The following is a 20,879-nucleotide window of genomic DNA, read 5'->3' as shown; positions in this document are numbered from 1 at the left end:
ATAAACAATAAACTGGAGGAATTATGATAATAAATCAACTGGTAAATCGAACCACAAGAAAATGGGTACATCTATACCACAGACAAAATGGAATAGAGAGCAAGTGACCCCTCCTGTACTGGCAATCACAAAGCCAGGCCGCAGAGACAAAACTTATTAACTGCATCTGAATTATTTCTGGGAAAAACCCATTGAAATTGAAAGGAACCCATTAAATGTTAATGACTTCTACCTACAGGATTGGGACTAACAAAGACAGATTGATTCCACAGCCCAAACCCAGATGAATGGGTGTGAAGTAGCACCATTGTGACAGAATGGTCTCCATTCAGGCACCAAGATAGCAATGGCTTCTATATCCTGGACCATTGTGTGATCACACCAGGTGAGAGGACCCCGTGTCACCTGACAGAGACTCAAATGTGATAGATTTTTACCTTAAAAGGTAGCCGTCTGGAGAGAGAGGGGAGATCAAGAAAAGACCACAGGGAGGCAGTTTCAGCCAAAGGCTGCGAGATCGGTCCAACACAAGGAAGAAGCCCTGCTGCTGATACTATACTTCAACTTGCTGCAGCAGAGAACTTATAAAGTGACCACGGCCTCCAGAGTGAAGTTTTGACCACCAGAAGTCTACATGACCTGAGCAATTTCATGACTGCAAACATCCAGGCCTGCACCTATGAAAAGACTTTCCTCCCAAGAAGATTCAACAGGTTTCTGTGAACCACAAATTCTTTCATCACTTTGAAATTTAATTGCATCCTATGCCTTGTTTTCCCTCTCTCTATCTATTCATGTGCTTGTATGTGTGTGTGAATGTGTGAGTGGGTGAAGGTTGCGAACCTTTCCAGTTTTGCTGTTTAAATAAAAATGTAAGAAAACAAATCATCTGTCTGTTTATTTGGCCCTAAAACACTCAGGGACTAACACCCCATTTTTAACAAAACACTATTGTGGTCAATTGGGAGGTGAGAAGTGGAAGTTACCCACACCACTTACCATCTGTCTGTAATACTTCCCTACTTTTAAATTATATCCTTCTAAAAATAAACCTAGTGCTTGGTTTGCTTTTTTTTATGGCCTTGCTAACCTGTGACACAACCTTTAGTGATTGTTTTATTTGTACTCCCTTTGTTCCTCTATCCCACCTAGACTCGTAATATCCAAGTAATAAGTGACCTCCCTATTCTTCCTACCAAAATGTAGTACCTCCCATTTATCTGTGCTGAACATCATTTGCCAATTGTTTGCCCATTCTGCAAGCTTATAAATATCCTCCTGTAATTTGTTGCAGTCCGCCTCAGTATTGACTATCACCTCCCCCGCCCCCAGCCTGTGTCATCCACAAATTTAGAAGTTGTGTTTTTAATTCCAAAGTCTAAATCATTAGTGTAAATTGTGAACAGCAGTGGTCCCAACACTAATCCTTGTGGAACACCACATCCCACCTTCTGCCACTCTGAATAACTACCCTTTACTCCCACTCTCTGCTTTCTGTCTTGAAGCCATCTAGCAATTCATTCTGCAACTTGTCCCCTGACTCCACATTCTCTGACCTTGTTGTATATTATTATATTATCTGTAAAAAGCTAGGAACTAATTAGCTAGGGACTAATTGTTATATGCAAGTATTCCAGGGGGCCACATTCATGACTGCACTGGAGAATCAGGTGACACATAACACTACACCAGTCTGCAGGGAGTCCTTACCAGGCAGCATGGAAGCTGAATCAAATAAACAAAGAGCTCCAGCCTTTCCAAGTCGAAAGTGTGATTATTTCCAACTTATGGGAACCAGAGGACTACCAGGAGACATAACATTATTCATTAGTCTATTATGGGGCACCTTATCAAAGGCCTTTTGAAAATCTAGATAAATTACATCTACTGCATTACCATTGTCTATTCCCTCTGCTTCACACAAACAGCATCTCACCCCTCGCCTCCCCATTACTTTTAATAATTTGCTGGATTTACAGATAAATCATCCATTAAAATTGCCAAGATTAAGTCTGGTCATTAAGAGCATATGTACCTTTTAACAATGTGCTAATTGTTCATGCAATGACATTTGACCTCTCTGGCCCAGAATGGGAACAACTTAAACTATTTAAGCTCATTCCTGTACATAACTGTTGTTGGAGACATTAAAAATGTCGAATGTGATTTTTTTTTCATGCTTTTCCTTTGTCTATTTTTTCCTTTCTCACATAATCCAATCTTTCCCTTTTTAAAAATTCAACCTCCTTCACTGTTGCTCCTCTGTCCTCAATCCTTAAATCTCATTTGTTAAGAAGATGCACTGTTTAGAGATACAGCACTGAAACAGGCCCTTCAGCCCACCGAGTCTGTGCCAACCATCAACCACCCATTTATACTAATCCTATGCTAATCCCATATTCCTACCACATCCCCACATTTCCCTACCACCTACCTATACTAGGGGCAATTTTACACTGTCCAATTTACCTACGAACCTGCAAGTCTTTTGGCTTGTGGGAGGAAACCGCAGCACCCGGAGAAAACCCACGCAGACACAGGGAGAACTTGCAAACTCCACACAGGCAGTACCCAGAATTGAACCCGGGTCAATGGAGCTGTGAGGCTGCGGTGCTAACCACTGCGCACTGTGCCGCAGTGGTTAACTAAGGTCCCAGGTGCCCTGCTGTTCTCACCTAGCGAACACTATATTTTTCAGATATTTCAGGCAGACATCATCATTTAATTTAATAATCCTATAATAATAGATTTAATGGCGCAGTTCTGAAGAGTGTGCAGGAACAGAGAGACCTGGCAGTGCATGTGCATCAATCTTTGATGGTGGCAGGACATATTGAGAGAGCAGTGAGCAAAGCAGGGAAGTTATGCTGAACCTTTATAAGGCTCTGGTTAAGCCATAACTTGAGTATTACATCTAGTTCTGGTCACCACACTTTAGGAAAGATGTGACTAGGGTCCTTGAAAGGGTGCAGAGGAGATTTACCAGAGTGGTTTCAAGGATGGGGGAATTTTAGTTGCCAGGTTAGGCTGGAAAAGCTGGGGTTGTTCTCCCTGGAACAAAGAAGATTGAGAGGAGATTTGATAGAAGTGGACAAGATTATGACAGGCTTAGATAAGTTAGAGAAGGAAAAACTGTTCCCATTAACTGATGGTACAAGGACTAGGGACACAGAGTGAGGGAGGATCTCATAGAAACCTATAAAATTCTAACAGGACTTGACAGGGTAGATGCAGGAAGGATGTTCCCGATGGTGGAGGAGTCCAGAACAAGAGGTCATAGTCAAAGGATATGGGGTAAACCTTTCAAGACTGAGATGAGGAGAAATTACTTCACTCAGAGAGTGGTGAGCCTGTGGAATTCGCTACCACAGAAAGCAGTTGAGGCCAAAACAGTGTATGTTTTCAAGAAGGAGTTAGATATAGCTCTTAGGGTGAAATGGATCAAAGGATATGGGGAGAAAGCGGGAACAGGTTACTGAGTTGGATGATCAACCATGAGGATAATGAATGGGCCGAATGGCCTCCCCCTGCTCCTATTTTCTATGTTTCTATGTTTTGGGCAGGCAATGCAGGGGGAATGTGAGGAAGAACCTATTGACACAGCAAGTGGTAATGACCTGGTACTCGCTGCCCACGAGCGTGATGGAAGTGGAGACCATGGCCGGAATTTTATGCCACCGCCACTGGCACAAGCTACCCCCATTGGAACACCTATCCCACCCTCTCAATCCACCCCCTCTTGCCGGGGCCCAGCCGATGGTCCCCGGCAAGGCCCGAAACCACACTCACCATTTTTGGGGCCGACATCCAAACTGCTCCTCTGGCTGGGTGGCCACCACTCCTGGAGGCGCTGCTGGGACTGAGGAGCTGCCTGCCCTCTGATTGGCCAGCAGCTCTTGGAGGTGGCACTTCCTGCCTCAGAGGGGCAGAAGTCCCGCCTGAGGCCAATTAAGGGCCTGGGCCTCAAAAAATTACAGTGTGGCTTCCAGGCCCTGTGAAAGCGGGCTTGCCCTGACTTCATAGCTGGTGGGCGGGGCCTCCGCCACAACATATAATTCCGGCCCATGAGTTGAAAAGGAAATTGGATGGGCACTTGTAGGAAATAAACTTGCAGGGCTACAGGAATCAAATGGGGCTGTGGGACTGACTGGATTGCTCTGTGGGGAGCTGGCATGGACTCAACGGGCTGAAAGGCTTCCTTCCATGCTATAAATGACCATGATTCTATAATCTACTTCAATAAACAAGATCTAGACCAATGGAAATTCAGTTTTAAAGCAATCCTTTCAGATTTTGATCAGTAAGTTACTATCTGATAAAGAGTGCATAAGTCTCAAAGGGATGGATTTTGCGGTCAGCGATGAAGCGAGGGCACTCACTGCTGACCTCGAAGTAAGCCTTTGGGCGAGATGTAGCGATCTCTAAGCCGAGAATTTCATCTCCAGAGCCATGCAATGATACTGCAACTGATTGCAGCATTCTCTACCAGGCATTCCAGCATGGAAACAGAGTGATGTCATCAGGCTGTCCAAGGAATTACACAGGCATTCAAACAGACAGCAGTAAAATAAAAACACTTAAAAAAAAGTTCCATAGAGAAAATTAAAGATTGGAACATACACATGGGGGTGAATTTTTGCCACAGAGTCTGGAATCAGGAGCCAGGTCTGTTTTAGGTCAGAAACCCGCCTCATGTGGGAAACTGATTAAATTTCCGATTTTCATGGGGGTGAGCACCATCACATGACTCATGCGCAACCTCCACCAGCACAGATACACATACCTTGTTGGGGACTCCAATAGAGATAGCTAGGTTGTCCCATGGTGATTTGTACATCACATGTGAGAAGCAGCAGGTGTTCAAGACAGAGATGGTAATGGACAGTCCCCGTCAGAGGGCACAGCACACTCCAATCTCTGCTCAGCTGGGCACAGATGCCGAGTGTCAGGGGTCATCCAGGAAGAGGACACTTCTGGAACCGCAGCAGGAAATTTGTGTGGTTCTGTCAGCATTTTCAGAAGCACTGGGCACACTTGGAGAGAGATTGGAGGAGTCCATGAGTGCCGTGATGTCTCAGGCCTTTGCACTGATGTCCACCTCAATGGAAAGAGTGGCCATCTGCATGGAAAATTAGATGCAGCAGGCAACTGAGTGCATGTTTGCCCTCACCAATGGCCTGCACACTCAGTCTGCTACTTTAAGCAGGATGGAGGAAAGCCTTGCCTTAGCCGTTCAAAACCTCACTGAAATGCTGCAAAGTACTCTTCAATAGAGGCCTGCTACCCGACACGAACCCAACGGGACCCGACGACATGTGTTGGGCTCGCGTCCGTTTGGGCCCATCTTCCGGGGCCGGCTTTCGGGCTCGGGTCGAGTCCGGATCGGGGCAGGCTGGACACACACGTTAAGTCCTCTGCTGGTAAGTATTAAAAATAAAAAACTTACCTGAGCTGGGAGTCCGGGACAAAACTGAGTCTGCGCAGTGAGCGAGTGACGTCCCTATGAAGTCATCGCGCATGCGCTGCAGTTTCTTGCAAGTTTGGTGCCAGGAAGGTAAGTAAAGGGATGGTCGGGTCGGGCTCGGTTCGGGTCAGGCTTGGGGCAAAATTGGAGAGACTTGGGCCGGGTCGGGCTCGGGTCCGCTGTGGTTTGGTCGGGTTCATTTTCCCGACCTAAAGCATGCCTCTACTCTGCAACTCTGGCTAGCAGTGAAGTGTAGGTGGGCCATCAGAGGGAAGAATGGAGAAAGGGCACGAGGAAATGGGGACTCTGCTCAAGGCACTCCCACATCTCAACCCATACCCCCTGTCCTCAACGTCAGACAGAGCCCCAATGACTGAGTCTGGCCCTGCGCATGGGCAGATAAGGCAGGCTTTGGTGGGGCCCTCATAGGCTCCAAATCCCAAAGTGCATCTCATCTGTCAGAGCAGGGGAATGAGCAGCCTGCCTCTAGCTCTGCCACAGGGGTCGTGCCATGTTGAAGGGAGTAACAGAAAGCAGGAGAGAAAGACTTCTTAGGTGCTTATAACAATGTCAATGTCATTATGTATATGAAAATTTCCACAAATCAAGCATTTTATTTGAACTCTCCATTTTCCTGACATTTCCATTGGTTCCTCCTGAATTCCAAATGGACATTAGCCTTCAGTAAAATGGCATGACAAGAGTGGAAGACGAGCAAAGGATACAAATATAATGGAGGGATTTTTGACAGTGGGAATGATTTGTGCTTTTGGCAGGGGGTGGGAGGACTGGGGAGGAGAGGGGGTTAAAGGGCCAGATGGTTTAGCATTGGACTGCCATGTGGCTTCACGCACTTGAGTTATCTGAAACACACCTGCTTGAGCCTGTCAAGGGCTTCTCTGGAAACCAGGTGAGGGGTTGTAGGCACCCTGACCACATCAGGCTCCTCTTCCTCCTTGTACAATTGGTCAGCACCTTGCTCCTCCTGCAGCTCCAGTCCTCTCTGCGGCATGATGTTGTGCAAGGCACAGCTGGCCACTACCATACTGGACACCCTTGCTAATGCATATTGAAGGGTGCCTCCAGATCAGTCCAGGGCCCTGAATCACATCTTCAGCAACCCAATGGCTTGCTCAATGGCCACTCTTCTGCTCATGTAGCTCCTGTTATACCTCTTCTCTGTATTAGTCATAGGACTCCTCACAGGTGTCATCAGCCAGGACCTCAGAGAGTAGCCCTCATCTTCATGGGGCCACCTGCTCACTCTATTTGGTGTTATGATAACTTGTGGGAGATGTGACTGTTGCAGAATGAAGGAATCATGGCTGCTTCCAAAATATCTTGCACAGAGATACAAGAAAACCTTCTGGCGGTCACATACTAGCTGAACAGAGAAGGAGTGGAATCCCTTCTGATTGCAAAGTACGCCTAGATGATCTGAGGGTGCTGTATTTGCTGCATGTGTGCAGTCAATGACTCCCTGTACCTGTGGGAATCCAGCCATTGCAGCAAAAGTGACAGCCCTCAATGTTTGACTGGTTTCATCACTATCAAAGTGGACATAAGTGGCAGCCTTGGCAAACATGGCATTGATCATCTGGGAGATACACTTTTGGGTAGCAGATTGTGAAATCCTGTAGATGTCACCAGCAGATGCCTGGAAGGAGCTGGAGGTGAAGAAATTCTGGGCTGCGGTGACCTCTTGGAAAGAGGTCTTGTTCCAGGAGGCTGCAGATGTTGGCAACGATCTGCTGTGAAAGCTTGAACCTCCTGAGGCACTGTTGCACTGTCATGTCGAGAAAGCTGATCCTCTGTATGATTACCCTGTGCTGGGGTATCGCCTCCTTCGAGCTGGAGCTCTGTGTCCATCCCCTCTGTCCTGTGGAGCGGCATGTGGCTGCAGAGAAGGCAGCTGCTGTTGATATTGTTGTTGCTCCTGCTGCTGCCAGTGCTGTTGGTGTTACTGGTCCTCTTGTTTCTCATCAAAGGGCTACAGTATAGCTGCATAAGCTGCTCCCATGCTGCAGTGAAGGCTGAAAGCAGGGAAGTGCAGATAAAATAGACAAACTCTAAGATAGGTGAAATGACTTTCAAAAAGCTGAAAATCACCTGTAAAGCCCTGAAAGCTCAGAACAAGTGCTGTTTGCACTAGCCTTTCACTTAGGAAGGGAAGCAGCTGTGCAGTTTCACGCTTTAAAGGCTTTCCAGCCTGTCAGTTTCACAGAGCAATCACTCCCCACTGTGCTCTCACCTTGTTGACCCTGGCGAGTTCCATACAGCTCGGGAAAACCATGCCTTCACTGTTCAAGCCAGAATGCTGAGTTAAAGGCATAATTAATTGGCTATTTAAATCTTGAATTGACAACTCCTCATGGGTTTCCTGCATGCCTACAAACATGCCGCAGTAAAAGCCAGAAGTGAGCGGAATCGTGTCGGGTTTCCAACACATCGGCATTTTCCTGGGATTTACCTTCTCACCTGCACTTGAATACCCACACCCCCTGCCCTCCCCTTTGGCAGTTAAACTTCTGCCTTGTAAGTTAGTGATCGAATCAAGGACTAGTAGTTCCTGTATTATGCCTAACAGTGTCATTAGTTAAACAAAAATGTCATTGCTTCAGGTTTGCCACAGGAACTATTAAGCTGCAGTGATAATGTAGCCATAGTTCTCAGAAAGAAGAACTGGCATTGACTACTCTTGTAGCAGAAGTAACTTGATACAAAGTGCTGTTGCTGGAAATGAGGGATATAGTTGAGAAACATTATACAGTAGTTAATGAAGAGAATTAGTAATGTACAGGAAAAGCAAATTAATATTGAGTTCCCTTTAGAACAATAAAGCCACATCTCAAAATCTTGCAGCTCTCATCAAATGAAAACAAGGTGCTCAGACTAATGAAACATCATTAACTGATTTTGTTTGCCACACAGTCATTGAACGAACTAACATGGATCTTTATAGTACCAATTTGAGCCTGGTGTTAAGATGCAGTTCCTTTGAGAAGTCTTAATTTGTGATTGATACAATTCACTGTTGACTTTGCTTTTCAGTGTTTAACTTCTTATCTGGGATGACGTATGCAACACTTAAACCAATCAGCACTAGAGTTCCATCCAAGAAAACACTTACATGCTTTGTATGACAATTATGAAGAAGCAGCTGAGTTAAAACACAGAAACTGCAGGAAATGCACAGCAGTTGGATTAGCAACTGCAGGAAAAAATTATATCTTAGTATTTTAGAAGTACAATTAATAATGCAATTCTGATGACCAATCACACTCAAAATACTAACTGATGTTTCCACTGTGAATTTCCAACATTTTCTGCATGTGCTTCAGATCTCCTCTTTGCCTTTCTGGTTACCAGTTCAGTGTTTCCCATAGTTATGTCAGAATATTCAATACCATATATAAATTACCAGAATAGGCCAATCAAACACCTGGTATTATGAACACATTTCTTCACAATGTGGTTACAGTAACTGTTAGATGCTAAAAGAACAAGGTCCATTGAATCGCCTTCTACCTTCCTGGTAGTCACATGATACAATGATAATGGGAATTGTTGACTAATCACAGCAAAAAACCTCTATCAATTTACCTAGAGCAGACTCAGACATAAAGTGAGGAAACTGCAGAGATGGGAAGCTTTGGGAACTTTAGGTCCAAAGTCACCTGTTTCTCCCAAGCCTACTACACTTACAGCATCAGGTCTCAATTTACTCCTATACTGTATTCTGAAAGGAATTATCTAATGTGCATTTGAATGAATCAATACTAAATGCATCCATCAGCTCCCCAGACAGCCTATTATATAGATTGAAATAAAAGCAAAATACTGCAGATGCTGGAAATCTGAAATAAAAACGAGAAATGCTAGAAATACTCAGCAGGTCTGGCAACATCTGTGGAGAGAGAAGCAGAGTTAACGTTTCAGGTCAGTGACCTGAAGGTTATGATGAAGGGTCACTGACCTGAAACGTTAACTCTGCTTCTCTCTCCACAGATGCTGCCAGACCTGCTGAGTATTTCCAGCATTTCTTGGTTTTATTCTATAGATTGACCACTCACTCACAGAAATACTGGCTGGAATTTTACCAACCCCTTGGCAACAGGCTGGGAGGTGGGAAGGCTGGCAAAAGGACACGGGAAGGCGTTAGGAGATGTGCCTGACGTCATCCCGCCACCATACAACTTTGCCAGCAGTGGGAAAGCTGACAGACGTGCCACCCACCAGGATCCCAAGTGAGCGATTTCAGGGCTTCTTCCCGCTTCTGCATGCATTTTTCTAGTCCACCCTGGTGGCCTCCTAGCAGGCTCTGGGAGGGGCTGTCCTCTTTTTGGGCACTCCATGGTCCACAGAGGGGCCCTGGCAGCAATGGCCGCCCCTGTGGCCATGGCACTGCCTGCCCTCAGCAACTTCCTCTCAGTGACCTCCTGACCCTCCCCGTCCTAACACCCCTCCGATTGCCAGGGCCTGCCTGCCTGGCCCCAGCATCCCCAAGACCTCACTTATCTGTCAGTCATCGAGGGCGCACGGCCATCAATGTGCCCTCATCCTGGAGGGGCAGCCCCAGCAATGGCCACTGCTAGTGGTGGCATTGCTGAGGCTGCTGTGCTTCCAGCCTCTGATTGGACCAGCAGCTCTTGGGGGCAGGCTGCCATCCTTAATAGGGACAGCATAGGGACACCAGCCCCGGCGGCAGGCACTTAATTGGCCACCGCCAGGAATATGCCTCCCCTCGTCCCACCGCCAACCGAAGCGGGCTTGCCTCCCTGCTTTTGGCCCCAGTGGCGGGACTTCAGCCACCTTCATAAAATTCAGCCCACTGTTTCCACAGGTTAGTTTTGAATTCACTACCAGATCCCCAACACCCATCACCCCACCCTGCCCCCACACTAAAAAAACACCTTTCAAGCACAGGTCATATCCTTTGGTTTTACAGTTCAGGACATGGTCCAATAGCTTGTCACGGTCTACATTATCTAGTCCCTTTAGAATCCTAAAAACAGAGATCATATCACCTCTCAACCTTCAATGGATTTAATACATATTTAATGTTGGCACGTTTTTGGTGAACAAGCGATCACAACATTGGAATATAAACTTGAGATCTTACTCAGCTGTTAAAGGAAACAGAGAAAATCAAAATAGCTAGTTAGTAAGTCATTGAGTAACTGAATGAACTGAGGCAAGGACAAGACCTTTACTAATGAAAGAATGTATAAATCCCTCGAGTCCTGCATGAGCATGGCCCAGTAAGTTATTACGAACAGCAATACTTGCAGACTTCTAGTTTTCCATCATTATCAAGTTAGCAGCAAAAGGCATTTTCAGCAGGATTGAGTGAACTGTTACAGTCAGACTAAACAATCGTGAAAACGTACAACTAACACAACAGGAGATAACTTCCAACAAGAATGAGAGGAATATTTGTCAGAGTAGAATTTTCCAGCTTCTGAAGATAAAAGAAGTGATTAGCAGATTAATTTATCAGAAGTGCTGCACTGTTTTGGGAAGTCTTGTAAACAATTTCAGTTCCAGGAACATCACAATAACCTGCTTGCAAACCCATTTATCTAAAGTGGGGAACAGATTGCATGGCACCAGGCGTTCCATCTGCTACAGCACAACCATTTATACAGCAGCTTTACCACAGTGTTTAAAGCAAAAAAGGAATCATTCATATAAAGCAAAGTAACCACATTTAACATCACAGTGGCGCAGTGGTTAGCACCGCAGCCTCACAGCTCCAGGGACCCGGGTTCAATTCTGGGTACTGCCTGTGCGGAGTTTGCAAGTTCTCCCTGTGACCGCGTGGGTTTTCGCCGGGTGCTCCGGTTTCCTCCCACTGCCAAAAACTTGCAGGTGATAGGTAAATTGGCCATTGTAAATTGCCCCTCGTGTAGGTAGGTGGTAGGGAATATGGGATTACTGTAGGGTTAGTATAAAATGGGTGGTTCTTGGTCAGCACAGACTCGGTGGGCTGAAGGGCCTGTTTCAGTGCTGTATCTCCAAATAAATCAAAAGTACTCTATTATTACTGCTATAAAACAGATTCTGATTATTTAATATCGATTTACTTATACATGTCCAATATTGAAAATCAGGTCTGGGACCACTGCTGTGACATTTAAATATGTTTTCTGATCTGACTTATAGTTGTTAGCATATAAATAGATCATATACTATTGTACTTCAATCATTCCTTATAGCTGATATTTACAGGGACTTGTGCTTAAACATATTTTAACATTATAGTTCTTTTTAATCAATGTATCTGTAAAAGAAAGTGCAAATAACTTGCTGTTGTGCACAAAATTAAAATGCATTTGACGTGGCCATTCAATGAGAGATGTACAGAAACTGCTCCAATTCTAGATGCATTAGCATCAGTGATAGAGAGAAATTTAAACAATTAGAAATGAAGAGATCTTTTTTTAAATTTCTATTCAGCCATTCTAAATCAGCAATAACAGGCATTCTAAAACATGACAGGCATTGTTCTCGTGCAACAATATTTTTCCTTACTTGTTTCCTCACTGAAGCAGGTCTGGTGAAATTTTCCCATGTAGAACTCCAAACCAATAATGGCAAACATGACGATTGCAAAGAACAAGAGAAGCCCAATCTGAAGCAATGGGACCATCGCCTTCATTATCGACTTTAGTACAACTTGCAAACCTGATTGAAGAAGAAAAGGGATTGATAAATTTTTATTAGGCAAGGGTATTAAGGGCTACAGAACCGAAGTAGGTAGATGGAGTTAAGATACAGATGAAAGATGAATGGCAGAACAGGCTTGAGGGGCTGAATGGCCTATCCCTGTTCCTCCATTCCTATGTTCCTAAATCAGCTGGTATTTTTGTTTAGTCAATTCAAATGACATTTATCCTGTTTAAAAACATGCTTGATTCAAAATTACATGTTCAAGTCTTCTATTTACAGGATGCAATTAAATTGAAATGTTGGTAATTGTGAAAACTAGCACTGAAGAGAAAATTAACCTGCCTATATGTTTCAGTTAGAATATGCTAAATGCAAATAAAATCAAGAGAACATATTTGAAAATGTTTAATGGATAATTCTCCAGCAAAAATGGGAAAAATGTCCACATGAAATATAACTTGCAGTGACCCACAAATATTTTAGATAAACCCTGAAAATAATTGTCCGTGTTGATAAAGGCAGAAGTTCATTTTTTAAAAACAGGAAGTTTTAAAAAATACTGACGACTCTGGTTTTAATGTCTAACTTCAAAGTTTCTTTTGTTTCTTACTTCTGTGGATGTTAATTATAAAACTAGAGAAACAGCACATGAATACATTGGAAGAAATGCACATGTATTAGACTTTTCCAGCCATAGACTTCATCAAGTGATTACCAAACACAACAGTTAAAAGTCAATATCATAACAAATCCTGTTTCTCTTTAAGGAGAAAAATATAAAGAAGAGATTACTTGCTTAAAGGAAATTAATTCTTCCCTGAACATTTTCCAAAACTCCAAGTTATCACTCCTTATGAGGCAAAAAGGCCCTTCCAACCTAAATAATCAGTTGACGTTGTGATGATCCCGTCTTTTTTTCTCTCTCTGGGAAATATGTGGTGTGTCTTTAAGACAGCAAAGGATCAGTACTACTTTAAGAATAAGTAGGCCTCAGGAGTTACCGAGAAGGTGCATTCTCATTGCCTTGGATATAGCCATTCGGAGACTGCGATTCAAGGTGTACATTCATGTTACCTTGAATACAGTCACTCGGACTGAGCATCAAGAGATACATTTGTTACAGTTTAATTTTGAACTAGCTTATGGTGCAAACAGCCTGTTTTAACAGGAGACACAGACAGACAGCTGTGTGTTAGTACCTGAAAGGAGAAACAGACCATTTAAACTGAAGGAAGAGAATTTAGTCTGTTTATTTATTATCTCTCAAAATTCTAAAAAAAAGTCAAGCCAAAACAGAGATCTCTGATAATTTAAACTGAAGGGAGGGAAATTAGACTGTGACAATCTTTTATCCCTCAAAAACTCTGAAGTCAGATTGATTCTATTGAAAGTGTTTGCAAGTTGTTAATTGTTGAAATTCATCGCTGGAGAAGGAAAGCATCACTTACCCATTGGACGGCTGTGAGGACTTCAAGCAACACTGGACTGTAAATTTGCAAGGACTCTAACTTTTTTTATTTTAAATGTTGTTTATGTCTTGATAGTAGTATTTAAGAATTTAGTTTTTCTAATTAAATAGTTAATTTGTTGATTTAAAGATACCTGGTTTGGTTAGCCTCATTCAGGGGTTAATAGATGGTACAATTTGGCTGGGTCTTTCTTTAATTTGGAAAGTTTAAAATGATATGTTAGGCGATCTGTAGAGGGACGGGATTGAATTAGCAGTGCGTTTCTCCCAGCACAATCAGAATTGTATATTTTGATTGGGGGCTTTGACTAGAGTGGTCGGTCGTAACAATGTATAAATTGAACATTGCATTGCCCTACCAAACAATAGATCGATTCCATGATAAATAGAAGATAAATGCAAAATACTGCGGATGCCGAAAATCTGAAATAAAAACAGAAAGTGCTGGAAATACACAACAGGTCTGGCAGCGTCTGTGCAGAGAGAAACAGAGTTAATGTTTCAGGTCTGTGACCTTTCATCAGAACCGCTGTCACTGTTTCTCTCTTGACTAATAGAAGACTTCCTGTACTGAGTAGAAACGGGAAGAAACTAGCATTGACACAGCACTTTATCACACTTTTCAGTAAGCCACAAAATGCTTCAAAATGGATTATTATGCATTTTCGGCATTTGTTAATGTTTGAACTACTGTCTTATTTTTCTGGTCTTAGGTTTCAAAAATATTGTTTAAGCTCTTAACACAAGATGAGAATTCTCCATTGCAACTAACATGTCAGGAGGGGATTGATCTGACACCCTGTGAAGCACTGGAGTATCTCATGTGAGTCTCCTATTTCAGGCTAGACCATCTTTGACCATATTTGACTGCAGAGTGTTCAGTTAATCAAAGCACGATGCCCGATCATTCAGGATTAACAATGACTCATGTGTCTTCAAACCAGAAAAACTGGAATATAGCAGATGAGGTTCTGACAACTCCTGCAGCGAAACATTTTACCTGGACAAACTCAGCCTGCAAGTTAGAAAATAACGCTGAACTCCACTAACTGTTTGATGGAACTCTGTTTTCATAAAGTACAAGATCAACTGAATATTGTCGGAGGTGATCTCCTTTCGTGGACCTGGCAGCTGCAAGTGCTGTCTGATCTTCCCTTTTGGCAGACAACCAAGGGGATGATGGTCATAGCTGCAGCCTCCCACTGATCATATCCAGCTGCACACCTATTCCATCAAAGAGTCCTAATCATCAGTCACACAGGACGCATGCTTGTCCTCACTGTGTTATTGCACATAGAATACATTGTCTCAGTGTTTCAGTCACTATGGGCTTATTAGCATGGCTGTGGCTCCCGCCCTCTGCGATGACGTGGAGGGGGCGGGTGAGCTGCCGCTGGCAACAGCGTCCAGTGCCAATGTGCAGGCGCCATTTTTAAAGGGCTTACAGCCCTCATTGGACATTTAAACATTAAAAGGGGTAAGTAGAATTTCCACTAAATAGATTGTTAATGAAATTTAAATGCATTTTCCCACCCCACCCTACCAAATGGCATTTCCAGACATTCATGCCCTTTTCATACGAACATTCGAATTAGGGGCAGGGGTAGACCACTCGGCCCTTCGAGCCTGCTCCACCTTTCAAAAAGTTCATGGTTGAACTGATTATTCCACATTTCCACCTACCCCCGATAACCTTTCACCCCCTTGCTTATCAAGAATCTATCTACCTCTGCCTTAAAAATATTCAAAGACTCTGCTTCCATCGCCTTTTGAGGAAGAGAATTCCAAAGACTCACTACCTTCTGAGAGAAAAAAATTCTCCTCATCTCTGCCTTAAATGGGCGACCCCTTATTTTTAAACAGTGACCCCTAGTTCTAGATTCTCCCACAAGGGGAAACATCCTTTCCACATCCACCCGTTCAAGATCCCTCAGGATCTTAAATGTTGCAATCAAGTCGCCTCTTACTCTTCTAAATTCCAGTGGATACAAGCCTAGCCTGTCCAATCTTTCCTTGTAAGGCAGCTCGCCCATTCCTGGTATTAGTCTAGTAAACCTTCTCTGAACTACTTCCAATGCGTTTACATCCTTTCTTAAATAAGGAGACCAGCACTGTACACAGTACTCCAGATGTGGTCTCACCAATGACCTGTATAGCTGAAGCATAACCTCCTTACTTTTGTATTCAATTCCCCTCACGATAAACAATAATATTCCAGTAGCTTTCCTAATTACATGCTGTACCTGCACAGTAATCTTTTGCGATTCATGCACGAGGACACCCAGATCCCTCTGCATCTCAGAGCTCGGCAATCTCTCACCATTTAGATTATATGCTTCTTTTTATTCTTCCTACCAAAGTGGACAATTTCACAGTTTCCCACATGATATTTCATTTGCCAAGTCTTTGCCCACTCATTTAGCCTATCTATATCCCTTTGTAGCCTCCTTATGTCCTCTTCACAACTTACTTTCCTACCTATCTTTGTGTCATCAGCAAATTTAGCAACCATACTTTCGGTCCCTTCATCTAAGTCATCTACATATATTGTAAAAAGTTGAGGCCCCAGCAATGATCCCTGTGGCACACCACTTGTTACATCTTGCCAACCAGAAAATGACCCTTTTATGCCTACTATCTGTTTCCTGTTAGCTAGCCAATCTTCTATCCATGCCAATATCCTCCCCCCTCCACTCAGGTGTCACACCACGTTTCCCTGAACAGGGATTCGAAGGTGCTGCATTGTTGGTCGCCCGAATGAAGATCGGTGCAGCGATTAAGAAGGTGATGGGACCCTCATTAAATCAGGTATGTAAATTAGTTTACATATTGAAATGGGGGTCCGTCGCCGAGCGGCGGGGTGGCCACCACGCGGCCTTGCCGCCGCCAAGACTGAAACAGAGCCTGCCGCTGTTGGGGCTGGTGGTGGGCCTCCGCTGCACCAATCTTCATTGCCCCCCTGCCAATATTCCCGATGGCGGAGGGGCTTTAAAATCCAGCCCTTTCTGTTTATCTTTGTAACATATACTGGTTTCCCAATAGGTTTTTGTATTCAGATTGTTAAAGGAGTTTACTTATGTCTGTGGGGTTTGATTTTAATGCTACCTGACCATGCGAAATTGGGTGAAATTCAGTGAATGGCTCGAAATTGTAATAAATTATCATGATAATCTGACCATGTGGGTAGTTATGTTAACAATAAAAAAGAGCTGAGACCACTAATTTTAATGTATTCAAAACCCACCCACTTGTACAGAGTTAATATTGGGCCCCAAGTGTCTTAAAATGACTCTTCTGCTGCAGTCCCAGGCTTGACTCCTTCTTAAATAATCCTGCAGCATCCTCTGTGCCTCTTGGTTTCCTCCAAAAGGCTCACTGAGGCACTTGTCAAAGCAACACTAATTGCCCCCTCCTACTCTCTCCCTAGCCCTTCCCACGTGCTAGGGACTAATCTTGATAACCTTCTTCCTGCCGCTCTCAGTGCTCCCAACACTGATCCTGTGGACTCTGCTAGCTAGAATTGGCTAGCATTGCCCCTCTCATCTTATTGAAACATATAAGATTCTAAGGGGGCTTGACAGGGTAGATGTTGAGAGTATGTTTCCACTGGTGGGGGAATCTCGAACTAGGGGACATAGTTACAGAATAAGGGGTCACACATTTAAAACTGAGATGCGAAGGAACTTCTTCTCTCAGAGGGTGGTGAATCTCTGGAATTCTCTTCCTCAGACAGTTGTGGCTAGGTCACTAAATGTATTTAAGGAGGAGGTAGACAGATTTTTGAAATCTCGGGGAGTTGAGGGTTATGCGGAGCAGGTCCGAAAGAGGAGTTGAGGTCTGGGACAGATCAGCCATGATCTTATTGAATGGCGTGGCAGGCTTGAGGGGCTGAATGGCCTACTCCTGCTTCTATTTCTTATGTTCACTCCACATCTCCCTCCAGAATATATGGTCACTAATGAACATGGCCCTTGCCATCCATGAGCTAATTGTGGGGGATCACATTGACACCATGGCCTTGATGGATACATGGCTGAGGGGTGATGACACCTTTGCCCTTAATGGAACTTCCCCATCTTTCCACCACTTGCACCATCGAAGTGGTGGTGTGGCACTGATCTCTAAATTACATCTTGGTCTATCTCCCTACTCCTTGGGTAACTTCTTCTCCTTTGAGTATCTGATCTTGTCCCACCATAAGCCTCCCATTTGAAATCCTTGTTCTGTACTCCCCACCCAAGTATCACACCAGTTTGCTCACTGAGAGCTCTACTCTGCTTTTCTCTCTCAGCCTCTGCACCAAGCGACTTCTCACCCTCGGTGATTTCAACCTCCATCTCGACTCTTCTTGCTCTCTCTCCGCTGAGCTCATTGCCCTCCTTTCCTCCTTAAAACCCTCCCACCATCTAAACCCTCCTATCCATACTTATGGCCACCCCCTCAATCGTGCCATCTCATGTGGCCTCACTACTTCCAATGTAAGTATCACTGATAAGGCAATCTCTGATCATTTCCTTGTATCATGTTCATTCCATATTCCCCTTCTCCCTCCCAACCCATTAACTCCATGCTCACTGATCTACATTGGCTCCCGGTTAAGCAACACCTCGATTTTAAAATTCATCCTTGTTTTCAAATCCCTCCATGGCCTCACTTCTCCCTACCGCTGTAGTCTCCTGCAGCTCCATAACCCTCAGAAATAGCTGCAGGAGACTCTAATTGAACATCCCCAATTTTAATTGCTCCACTATTGGTGGCCTTGCCTTCAGCTACCTAGGCCCTAAGCTCTGGAACTCCCATCCTAAACCTGTCTGCCCCTCTACCTCTCCTTCCTCCTTTAAGAAATTCGTTAAAACCTGCCTCTTTGACCAAGCTTTTGGTCTTCTACCCCAATATCTCCATATATGACTCAGTGAAATTTTGTTTGATAATGCTCCCGTGAAGTGCCTTGTTTTTTTTTTATTCATTCATGGGATGTGGGCGTCGCTGGCTAGGACAGCATTTATTGCCCATCCCTATTGCCCTTGAGAAGGTGGTGGTGAGCCGCCTTCTTGAACTGCTGCAGTCCATGGGTGGTAGGTACACCCACAGTGCTGTTAGGAAGGGAGTTCCAGGATTTTGACCCGGTGACAGTGAAGGAACGGTGATATAGTTCCAAGTCAGGATGGTGTGTGGCTTGGAGGGGATCTTGCAGGTGATGGTGTTCCCATACATTTGCTGCCCTTGTCCTTCTAGCTGGTAGAGGTCGCGGGTTTGGAAGGTGCTGTCTAAGGAGCCTTGGTGCGTTGCTGCAGTGCATCTTGTAGATGGTACACACTGCTGCCACTGTGCGCGGTGGTGGAGGAGTGAATATTGGTGGATACAGTGCCAATCAAGTGATCTGCTTTGTCTTTGTGATGTTTTACTATATTAAAGGTGCTATATAAACACAAATCATTGTTGGTGGCTGTTGGTGTAAGGAAACAGAAATACAAGTAGAACTGGGTCAGGCTCAGTTAGTTAAGCACTACCCTTTCACCTCTGAGATCAAGTTGGTATTCAGTTCCAAATAAGTGGGATGCAATTCTTTTCAGCCTAGGTAGTTTTAATAAATTTCTAGGGGGTAAACTGAAGTTTAGCATGAATGGTCAATATACACAAAAATTGTCAGCCTAAATGTCCTACATCAATGCATTTGAAGTTGTTCTTATGAGGCACATTGCTTGCAGTTGGGTATTGGAAACAAACTGTGTTATCCCTCATCCATTCTCAGAACCACTGAGTACAGATACACACAAACCCAAGGCAAACAAATCCCCATGCATCAGTAGTAATCTCCAGTTGATAGTGAAACACTGTGAATAGATGGTGATCTGCTGGGCTCTGCCTTGAGATGCCATTACAAATCCTATATAACATAGGAAGTGTCCCTTTGCTGCACAGCAGTATGTAGTGGTAAAAGTCGAGATGTTGCTTGCAACTTAGCCTCGTGCGGATGAGTCACTACAAATTTCAATAAATGAAATAACTAAGAGAAAGGTATGGTTTTGCCTATTGTGATTAGACAAGGTAGACTCATACCATATGGAGAGATTGGAAATGAAGCTTAATTGATAATTTGTCTCAACAATGCGAGCATTCCTGTTTCTCCATTTGTCATTTTAAATGCAATGAACAGGATGAAAAAGATATATGGATGTTGTAGCCACAAAAGAAATGCTACCAAGGTTAGCCTTTTAGAGTATATCTAGTTGGTTGAAAAGGATAAGAGTAAAACTGGAAAAAACATTAAATATCAGCTGACCAAACAGCTAAAGATTCCTTACACCAGTTCACAAGTCCTATTTAACAACACACAATTATCCATTCGTTTTTTTTTTCAACCTGTTATTTGGATGTTGTAGGGGAGGTTAAACGATATAAATAACTATGAATTTAAACACTATAGAATTAAGGCAATTTAAAAAAGTCACTAACTAATTATTTTTGTTTAAATGCTAATCCCGATAGAAAAGTAATGACTAATGAGGAAGAGTTGAACGAATTTAATGGCGCAATACAGATTTTACCTTGTTTTCTGTCAATAATAAAATGGTGCTCTAAGATTCTACAACTGTATTTGATGTGTGTGTTTTTAATACTAAAAATGAAATGTACAGAAATGCTCCAATAGAACATATAATACTAATTCTTAGACAGGAAAAATGTAAAAGTTAAAAATAATGCATGCCAGTTGTTCAACATACTTGGAATTCCTGATACAAGTTTCAGTGGTCGTAGTACTCGAACAGCCCTCAAGGTTCTCAGATCGAAGTCTGTCCCAACAGTGGCTAAAATCCTGCATAATAATAAAGATTAGAATATTAACTTTCCAGTCAAATCATCAAATAAAAATAGAAACAGTTACAAAGAAAACAAGGACTGAATTTTACCCTCATCGGCCTCTGCCTGGCCTGGGGATTCCGACCGCATTTTAGGGTCCCCAGGCCTTTAATTGGTCTGAGACGGGACTTCCACCTCTTTGAGGCAGGAAGTCCCACCTAATGGAGCTGCCGGCCAATCAGCGGGCCGGCAGCTCGTAGTCCCAGCAGCGCCACCAGGAGCGGTGGCCACTGCTGGGACTGCAACCCAGCTTTGGGAAGAAGAGGAAGAACGGCCCCAGGAAAAGGTAAGTTTTTGGGGCCTCGCCGGGGGTGATCGGTTGGGCCCCGGCGAAGCAAGGGTGGTCGATTGGGGGGACAGTGCGAGGGGTGTGTTGGGTGTGGTTAGGGCATCAGGGGTGGCCCTCCATTGGGC

At 43.9% G+C, this 20,879-nt stretch overlaps 1 protein-coding gene across 1 annotated transcript in view; it reads right to left on the bottom strand.

Annotated features, from left to right (window-relative positions):
• cacna1ba (calcium channel, voltage-dependent, N type, alpha 1B subunit, a) overlaps positions 1–20,879 on the bottom strand; it is a 621,742-nt gene that overhangs the window by 358,209 nt on the left and 242,654 nt on the right. Inside the window, exons 5-6 of the mRNA XM_068012672.1 lie at positions 20,330–20,421; positions 11,999–12,151 (exon numbers count right to left, since the gene is read on the bottom strand). Of these exons, the coding sequence (XP_067868773.1) occupies positions 11,999–12,151; positions 20,330–20,421 (245 nt within the window). The remainder of the gene's footprint in view (positions 1–11,998; positions 12,152–20,329; positions 20,422–20,879) is intronic.

Source organism: Heterodontus francisci, chromosome 32 (assembly GCF_036365525.1).
Source record: "Heterodontus francisci isolate sHetFra1 chromosome 32, sHetFra1.hap1, whole genome shotgun sequence".
Lineage (NCBI taxonomy): Eukaryota > Metazoa > Chordata > Chondrichthyes > Heterodontiformes > Heterodontidae > Heterodontus > Heterodontus francisci.
Note: the sequence above shows the minus strand (reverse complement) of the source record. Positions and strands in the feature narration are given on the sequence as shown.